Genomic DNA, 9,791 nt, shown 5'->3' on the forward strand with positions numbered 1-9,791 from the left:
GCAAAAAGGATAGACAAGAGGAAACAAAACAGGCGTAATGGGAGGGAAAATGATTATTACTGCTCCATTATCGGGCATTTAAATTGATGGTGGGAAAAGGTCGGTTGAAGGAGTGTAGCAGCAGCTATTGGTATCGGCGACGCTACCAAGAACGAAGCCAAGATCGCGCGACGAAATGGTAGTGCTCGTATTACCGGCCAGGATGTTTTCCACAATCCTATTCTTTTCACGCAGCTCGATCTCTTCCGCTGCATCACTGTACAGCGCTGCTAGTCGTTCCGAAAGTATGTGTCCATTACCGCGCCCATACTCGTAATACTCTTGCACATCTTCTTCCAGGTCACCTAGCATCGTACCGAACCAACCCATGTTCCAACCGTTTACCTTTGCGTTACTGTGCAAAGAACGCAAGTCGAGAATTGATTTTTGCATCGATTCTCGGAACCCGGCACGCTTTTCCAGCGGCTCCTTCGATGTGCGGAAAACGTTTTGAAAGATGCGCTTCGCTTCCCGAACGGCTGCCGGGGCAACACGTGCTAGCAGGAGCCAACCATCGACCTGGGCAAACATGTTGGGTGGTTCTTGCACTACAGCAAGAAGCGTGGAATGCTGGCCGTCGCACGAAATTGCTGGCACACCGTTGTAGGTTAGTGGCAGACAATGGCGATAGTGATCCTGAGCCTCGAGTACGGCCTCATCCTTGGGATGAATAGTTACAAACGAACGATGCGAATAGCAATTGACGTAGTTGCCTGCGACTCCGCCATCATTGCGTGGCATTGCGTGACAGTTCTCGATCGTGCTGCCTGCCTTGTTTGACGTTCGCCGGTAGTGCGTGCTGTAGTTGTCGACCGCGCTAGCTGCAGGATGTTCCGCGTAGTGCCGCTTCGCTGTCCGCATGTGAAAAGAACCATTCGAAAGCAATGTGGAGTGTGTGGAACATGTTTCTCAAACAGTCGGCCCCCGAAGAAGAGTTCGCGTGGTAAGGTATGGTTAGGTGCGGCGGTGCCTCCAGTCGTAGCGCTAGCGGAGTGTTGATGCGGTTCGGCATAAGCGGCTTCACTACGCGATTGGTGAATCCTTTCGTCATGACCGCCGTTTGAAGAATTTGCAAAAATACCGAAAACCCCGGTATGGCACTCTTCTCATAGCTGTCCGCCATACGCAGGGTCACGAAGACGGTGTAGAATGCGATCGGTATTATGCCGCGCTGCAGGTTCCCGAGCGCTTGCGCATTGGCAGCCAGAAAGAACCGTGCGTTGGAGAGTTTGCTGGACCAGTCGCCTCGCATGAGCCGCTTCGCCCGGAAGTATACCTCCGTTTCGGCCAGCCGGTCTAGCCCGGCCTCTATCTTCTTGCCGTACTTTTTGATCGTGTTCGGGATGTTGCGAGCTATCACCGTTGTGAAGGAGGCCGTAATGTAGGCGTCAAACATGCTGTAGTACAGCCCGGGATCGGTAAAGTCCCACTTTCGCAAGTCAAACTCACCGCCCATCTTGAGCGCACCGAACAGGTAGGCGAACGAGACCGTAATTGCCACGTGCGTAACGACAAACAGTGCCCGGCCGAGGGTGCTCGTGAGCGAACGGAACGTGCTGATCAGTGTTTTGGGATTCGTTACGATGAAGGCTGACGTAGCAATACCTCCGAGCAGTGCGTTCCATGTGCCGGGGCTAGAAAAGTCAAAGTTTCGTGGATCCCAGGAACCGCTCGAGGCGGCCAGGGCAAAGTAGCCGAACGTTATGCCCGAACCAATCATGACACCGATCGAAGCGGACAGTGAGAGACCCATGCCGACGAAATATGCTATCGATGCAGTCATGTTGTACGGGATGGAAATCCCTGTCAGCGCTCCACAAATCATTCCCAGCCAAAGCGATTTGGACTTCCAATTCCACTCCAACGGATTCCAGGACTTGGCGGCCGACGAAGCACCGATGTAAGCTCCAATGATTGCCATTATAATGCAGCTGATCGCAAAGGCAAGCTCGCCGTCCGGATCGATCAGAGCTATCGGTGAATTACCGGCATACACGTACGGACTGGGGTACTGCTCCTTCGGATCCATCTGGTAGAACCGGCCAATGTCGGGATCGTAAAGCCGTGCGCGATAGTTGTACAGGCCGGTTTCCGGTTCCCACTCCTGTCCCGTGTACAGATACGAAAGCTGCCCATCGAAATCGGTCCCGAAGCGTCGGAATATTTGACCGTAGGGAAGATAATCGTAAGCCGCGACTACTTCGCCATCTTTCACCACCAACCGGACCGATCCTTCGTGATCGGTGATCACTGCGTACAGCTGGTCATTGCGCAAGAACCCGATCAGCTGCTGGTCCTTGTAGATGTAACTCGTCACACGTACATCGGGCGGTTGATCCTTCGATAGGTACGTCATATCCATGTCCATCAGGACCAACCCATTCGCGTCGCGTATGTAGTACTTTTCACTCGAAACCGTTCCATCTTTGTCCAGCACCTGCTTGAAGGTCCGCTCTCCGCGCACATCGTACTGATAAATCAGGCTTCGTTCGTCCATCATCTCTATCTTGCTGACTCGATGCAGCAGCTTGTCGTACTCCATGCGTTTAATGCCTTTGTGCTCTGCCTGGATGACGGCTCCGTCACTGTCGTGTGCCATGTTGAATTGTTCTTCCTTATGCTGACCACGATCGAACCGTTGACGGTACAATTTGGAGATCTGATTCGTTCCCGGACGGTACTCCAACCGATACCGGGTGAATCCCGTGTAAAACTTCCGATGGTTCCCGTTTGCATCGATTTCGTACGATTGCACATCCGCGGCCGAGTGTCCCAAAGCAGTCGCGAAATGGTGAGTCAGCACACGAACAATATCTGGTATATGGTTCTTGTATCGTTTTAAAGCATTTTTAAACTCCGCATGTAATGATGACAGAGGGTTTTCAACGCTAGTTCCAATAATATTCTGATCGCTTAATGATTGCTGAAGTTGCGTGCACATACTCATTGCCATATTGGATCCCTTGATCCACCGCTTACATTTCTGGCCGAACTCGCTCACATTCAACGCCTTGCGGTTCGATATCGCCTTCGCTAGCATCGTTTTCAGATGGTGGCTATGCCGATGTTGTTGAATGAAATCGCTAAATATCGATCTGGTCCCTTCGCGTCCGTGACATAAATTGGGGTTGGTGCAATCCATCGTGAGGAACGACTTGGAGCGCAACAAATCCCAAATTTTCCGGGATGTCGCTTCATCAACTTCCTTTATTTCCTTCGAGAAACTGCGATGCGTCAGCGGCGACAAAGCCATCTCATCGTCTTCATGAAAATATTTCGCCTTAATCAGCTGATCATGATCGTCATAGTCATATCGGTGACCGTACCGGTACGGGAAGCTTTTGCTGCTCAATGCTCCCGAAAGGTGGTTCATCGCGATCCGCTTTCCACACACAAATGGTAGATCGTCGTCCTGCTCACCGTAGAACGTCTTTGCGACAAGATTGCTTTCGTCTAGGTATCCTGTGCGGCGTAACGTCTCGTGGCATAGCGCGGCCCGCTTTCGGTCCATGTTGGGCGTGATGAAGTACTCCGGATGGATTCCGTTCCGCAGTGGACCAGTTGAATTGCGCCAGTGTGCCGTGAACACTGTCCTCGATATGAGACCCTCATAGATCGGAGTGTAGGAATCCTGCCCGTAAGAATCAGTCTCCAGATAGCTAACGCTTTCCGACAGATATTCATCCTCGAGTTTCACCAGAAAGCCCGGCTCGTTGTAGGTAAAGTTGCGCTGGAACGTGTGCTTTGCGTCCGTTCTTACGCTCATCGTTTCCACCATCCCGTCCGCGTTGTACTTAAACTCAAACATTGGTTCTTCCAGAGCTGATTCCCGGATCGATGTGATATCACCATGGCCGTTGCGATCGTAGATGAATGTATACGGTTTCTCGCCAGCGCCGATGGGATACTTGACTGATCGTAGCCTGTCGTTCTCATACTCGTAGTCAATCGAGTACGATGTGTTGATCGTGTTGACTACGAACACTTTCTTCAGCACTTTCTTGCTTTGGTCCAGCACGATAAATTCTGTCATTTGATCCTGATCGATGCGCCTAGAGGAAAAGGTCGATCGGTAGCGCATGTTCGGATCCTGGTCATGCTCTCCGTAGAGTGTGTCAATAAAGTTGGTAGAGTTGGGCGCTGTTCCACTGGCCGTCAGCTCCACGCATTCGGTTTCGTTGAGCTGGACGAGCGCTTCACGTGTGATTTTATCATCGGCAAGATACGTAAAGTGTACCGCACGGTCAAGCTTTCCGTTGTGATCTTTGTGAAGGCTGAAGCGCAGAATGCCCTGCCCATCGTACAAATATTGGAAAATTCCACCGTCCGGTGTTCGCTTTCGGATAAGCCGCTTGGCATCGTCGTAATCGTACCGAACCTCCCATTGCTGCTGCAATGCCACCTGTTCCGCGGTGTAGTTGGTGGTAAAGAACGGCTCAACGCGCTCCGGAGTTGATGTTTGAGCCACGTGGTGATACATGGGCGGTAACTCTTGCTGCAGTTTGTCATTCTTCCCATAGCGCCAGGTGCTTAGTCGATGCTCGTAGTTACCCACCTTCGAATATTTAGCCACTTTGGTGCCTTTTCGATTTTCAACGATCACGCGTACGGCTCCACCGGGAAGATGCACCACTTTGTGCGCGAATCCGTTCTGTTCCGGGAAAAGGCTGCTGAGCAAGAAGTTGAACGGGACGTAGCTGTAGGCACGCATATAATTCCCACCAATGGTGTAGTCCTTTCCGGGCAAACCTTGCATGCGTTTGTTTTCCGTGGGATCGATGTCGTAGACGGTGTGTGTGTAGGGGAATCCTTCACAGGCTGGATTAAGCGTTGCCACCAGACCCGATAGCTGTAGCGTCGTGTTGTCGAGTGTTTGAACGAAGTTTTCATAATAACCAAACATGTGCGCATCTGCTTCATTGCTGTGTACTTTGGTCCATTTCGTTTGCAGCATTGGCCGTTCGATTTCGTCGTACAGAATCTCGCGGAGCAGTATCGTGCTGTGGTCGACGTACTCTAGCACCTGTGTCGGTTGACCAGCGAGACTGTGGAAAGTAACTTTGACTGTCGGATCGTACATTTCAATAAACTCCCAAAGTTGAGTTGCTGGCGAAAGGTGCAGGGTGAAGGTGCGTTCTGGGACGCCATCCGTTGCATGCTGCTCGAGAAGGGTCTCTTGTGTCAAGACTCCATCTACCCAGACGGATACTCGAATCGGTGTAATAAATATCAGCACTTCACCTTGCCGTGGCAACTGTGGACAGGATGCGGACCCGGCAGCGCACGGCAGTTGAAACGCTTCGTTGCGCCAAACAAATCGTAAATCCCTATCGTTCGCCGAAAGACTGTACAGAAAGCGCAGGGCCAGTGTGTTCCAGGCGCCGTTGAATGTTTTCGAAATATTGCCACGCGAATGGACAATGCCGAGCAAACCGTTCTTGCCAAACCATCCCGAGGAACGGGGTTTCATTTCCACCACACACGGTCGTCGGTTTAGCTGGCGGGTGAACATCACCTTCGAGTCGGTGACAAATTGCTGCACCTGCCCCTGCTCGGAAAAGACGACAGTCTTTTTGCCATTTACATTGTAGAAATATTGCTTCATGAGACCGGATGCGGTTAGCACTGCGCTGACATCTCCTCGTCCTGATTCATAAATCTTAGCCTCGAACGGCATGCTGAGCGGTGAAAAACGTATATGGTCGATCTCGATCTCTGGATGCGTAGCTGTCGGTGCAACGCTCACGACAAATCGGAGTTTTGCTGTGGCTGGAAAGTGTGTCGTATCAATGATGGTTTCGACATAGTTCCACGGTCCGACGATTTGTTTTACCGACGCCATTTCGGCAGACATCGCTTTCTTGTCTCCTTGGGCCAGCTTTACGTCCACACTCAGAACGTCGATCGTTTCGCCTAGCTTGAGCGGTACCGCCGAACGTAACCAGCAGGACACCACAAACATCATGTGTGGCTCGAGCGGTTCAAATTCACCGGCCAGCGTGTGTTCGCGTTGGGTTAACGACAAAAATCGATTGTTGTACTTCGTTCTCAGCAGTTTGCTGTCAAACTGCCATCGTTTTCCCTTACCGAATAGGTTTTGCTCGTAGCTTTCAAACCCGTAGTAGGATACCATCTCTTCCTGCAGCCGGTACGAGCCCAAATCAACGACCGTTACCCGCTCGCTTACGTCCAAAATCATACGCTCGAGATCGCTCCGCTTGGGCGCGTCCTGTGTCTCGGATTGACGGCGCTTTTCCTCCTGGTCGCGCAACTTCCGGTCCAACACCTCGTGGCCGTCGGCCGCGTACGCTTTCTGACCGTGTTTCCTGTGTCCAGATCAACGCTCTGTTCGTACCACCCGAAACGGGTTCGGTTTGCACCGGGAGCTATTTTGATTTTACGAAACATGGCTCCATCAACGGATAGCTGCAGGTCCTGCGCGTCATAGATGTATTCGGTCGTACGGGGCGCTTCGCCGATGGACGTTATCGTTTGCTGTCCCAGCACGGTGATGGTCGGGTTGAGGAAATACTTTGCACATCGAAACAGCAGCGATTGGTCCGTTTCTTGGGCACTGTACGACGTGACGAGTGCTATCTGATTGCTTGCCCGGTTAAGCTTTTCCTCGGCGGCAAAGGTTACCGTTTCCTGTCGATCGAAAAAGTACACCCTCAGCGGGCTATCTTTCGGCTGTGTCTGAACGTAGTGCGGCACGACGAGCTGTATCTCCTCGGACTTGGTGGTGTTTAAATCGAAGACCGTCGCCCCACTGGCCGTGGAAACAATCTTGAACGTGTCGTTCGCGTGCGCTTTGAATAGTCGATAGTCAGCATTAAGGGTTTGGTTCACCTTGCGCAGCCGTATCGTATCCTCGTCGAGATGCTGCTTGTTCCAGTGCCATCCATCGTACGTAATCTTATGATTGCCGGTCAGCACACAGTCCGGGTTGGTGAGCAGCCCAAATTGCGAGAGGTCGATCGCGAACACAACCGCATCCTTCACCGATTTGTAAATGCGCTGACTCTCCTCTCTGGTGGTCTTTTTCGCCTGTTTCCAAATTTCATTGTACTCTCGGCTACCGCGATAGTGTTGGGCCATTTGCTTTTTTGCCTCGGCAAGATATTTGTTGAGCGCAGCTGCATGCGGGCCGGTAGATTTTTTCACAAACAACTGGTACTTGCTGTCCACCAGCCGGTATCCCAGTACGAACTGATCCTTCTCCTCGGTAGTGACCGTGTAGTTTAGGTTGCCCAGCACGGCGTGAGGAATCTTCGTTGTGTAGTAGTCGAAAATTTTCGGACTTGCGGTAAGATCGAGCATGAAAAAGCGGACATGAATTTCGAGCACATCTTTGCGCAGTACGGGCGCCTTCAGTATGATGGCTTGCCGGAAGCTACCCAGCATGTCCGCCACCAGACCCTTGCGAATCGATTCGCTCAGCTCCTTGCTAATGGCGAACGAGGAAACAAAATCATCGATCTCCTTGAAATAGTTTACCTTCTCGGGTGTAGCCTTAATGTGCAACCATTCTCCTGTTGGCTGTAGTAGCGAGATCTGTAGCTCCCGCTCGTACGTTGCATACCCATGGGGAAACGCTTTTACGGCAAAGTTTGGTGGCAAGTTGTTGCGCAACTCCACGTCCCTAAACTGATTGTCGCTGGTGGTCGTCACCAGCCGTAACGTCTTCAGATCGGAAAGCAGCACAAACGCGTTGCCGGCGGAAACGGTACCATTGAGCGGGAAGAGATCATAATACTTCTGTTGCTGCCATTGATCCCCCGTGAAGTGCAGAATAGCGAGATCTTTGCAGGAATCGTAGATAACGACGACGATCAGCAAATTTTCGATCGCATGCACCACGTACCGTTTGATGTCGCTTAAACCGTACACTGTTTCCGTCGCATTCGTTTTGTTTGATCCTGTCCCGCCGAGCGGATCTCGAAAATGCAGCACAAGTCGTCCGTCCGTGAGGTTTGCATCCACAATAACGACATAGTCCGGCCCATAGTAGATGGATCCCTCATAGTCGATCGGTATGCTTTTCTTGAGCGATTTAGGATCGATCGCAACGGTAGCGTACACTGGGGTCCATATCGCTCCGTTTGGGTAGACGATTTTCGACAGTCGGTGCTGTTGATCATACTCGAAATCGAACACGCTGTAATCACTTTGCTTAATCGCCAGCAGCAGCTCGTTGTTGTCACTGTAGTGAAAGGTAAAGTGCTGTGCAAACTGTAGAGCCAGTACGGAGAGTTTAACGATGCGATCCTCGCTATAGCTCAGCTCTATCCGTGAATCGTCGGACAGGCTAATGGAAGCCAGCCGTATGTCGGCGTTGTCTTTAGTAAATTGGTAGAAATAAAACGCCGTATGGCCGGTGTCGGCGATCGCTTCCACGTTCAGGTACCATCGGGTAGAATATGATTGGGTTTGGCGCGATTGACTACCACACAACGGCCACATCGGGCAAGCGATCGACGTTTGAAACTGATTCATCGCAACGTACGTCATGGTGCGCTTGTCGATCGTCACCTTCCAGATGTTGCGCTTCGTATTGTACACGATCTGCACGTCCGGATAGCCATCGATGGTGAACGAGACTAGCTCCGGGTGCGATGGATCGTCCTGTTGTGTTTTGGGCTGTCGCTTCAGTATGATTCGTTGATTTTCTTTCAGCAGCGAATATACGTGGTCCTGCACGAAGGCACTATTCTGTCGATCCAGCGCTATATAGTCCAGCGGAAAGGACCAACCGCGTCCGAGCTCGTTGTTGTACTCTACCTGTTTGTACTGGATGATTTTCCGTATCGGTATACCGAAAGTGGCGGGAATGTCCACTATCGGTAGCATCAGCTCGACACCGCCATCGTACGGATTGATAGGACTCAGTACGGAGCTCAGATCCAGCTGATCGTGCAACCATCGCGCATGGTATCGGTTGGCAACAATTTCCGGAATCGGTTTCGGTTGCTTTTCCTCCACGTGTTCCGTTGGTTGTTGTGTATCGGTAGACTTTCTGGCTGCTTCTTCGATGTCCTCGTGTTTTGTACCTACTTTGGCCAAACCGTGTGTGGTGTGTAGGAAAAGTTCTAGATTGTTGGAAGCTGCTGGCGTTGTTACTAGTTTGAGTGGCGAATAACGTACGGTTTGATTGGCAACCGATTCGAAGAATACATTCGTGAGCTCAAATCCAGAGGGTGTAGTGTGAGCTCGCAAAAGGCGTAACCCTGTCGGTCCACTGTAGACTAACTGGTCGTATCCGTCTCCGTTAACGTCGACTGCAGTAATCGCCTCCACGCTACGGCTATCCCAGCCACGTAGTTTCGAAAAGACCGTCGAGTAGAAGATTTTCTGGAACATTGATGCGGTTTCATTGTAACGATAAACCTTTAGTCCATCAGTTGAAAAGTGAAGCAGATCGTTATACTGTGTTTGATTGAACCTGGCAAACATTATCCGGTCGTACTCGCCATCCACAGGGGGAAACTCCTTTATAGCCGCAAGCTGTTTCAACTCATACTTGCTATCGAAACGGAACAGTTGTAGTTGCGATTCGGTGCGTAGAGCGATCGCCAGCTGATCATTTTTATCGATATGTTCCACCAAACGTATCGCATTAGTAGGAATGGTCCAGGCAGCTGTCAAGACGGGAGATTTCCTCAACACTTAACAGTGTACTTTGACTCGTTCTGGACCAAGGCACGAAACTGCACGGCTTTGTCGAGTCGCGATATAATTCCAATGCGTCTTTC

The 9,791-nt window shown here is 51.2% G+C and overlaps 1 protein-coding gene across 1 annotated transcript; it reads right to left on the reverse strand.

Moving 5' to 3' along the window:
- Positions 1–31: 31 nt before the first annotated feature.
- LOC118509988 lies at positions 32–7,137 on the reverse strand. The gene is given in 3 exon segments (XM_036051370.1): positions 32–856; positions 858–6,365; positions 6,446–7,137. Coding segments are annotated over 3 exon segments (6,978 nt in total). The 3' UTR covers positions 32–78.
- Positions 7,138–9,791: the final 2,654 nt, after the last annotated feature.

Source organism: Anopheles stephensi, chromosome 3 (genome assembly GCF_013141755.1).
Source record: "Anopheles stephensi strain Indian chromosome 3, UCI_ANSTEP_V1.0, whole genome shotgun sequence".
NCBI lineage: Eukaryota > Metazoa > Arthropoda > Insecta > Diptera > Culicidae > Anopheles > Anopheles stephensi.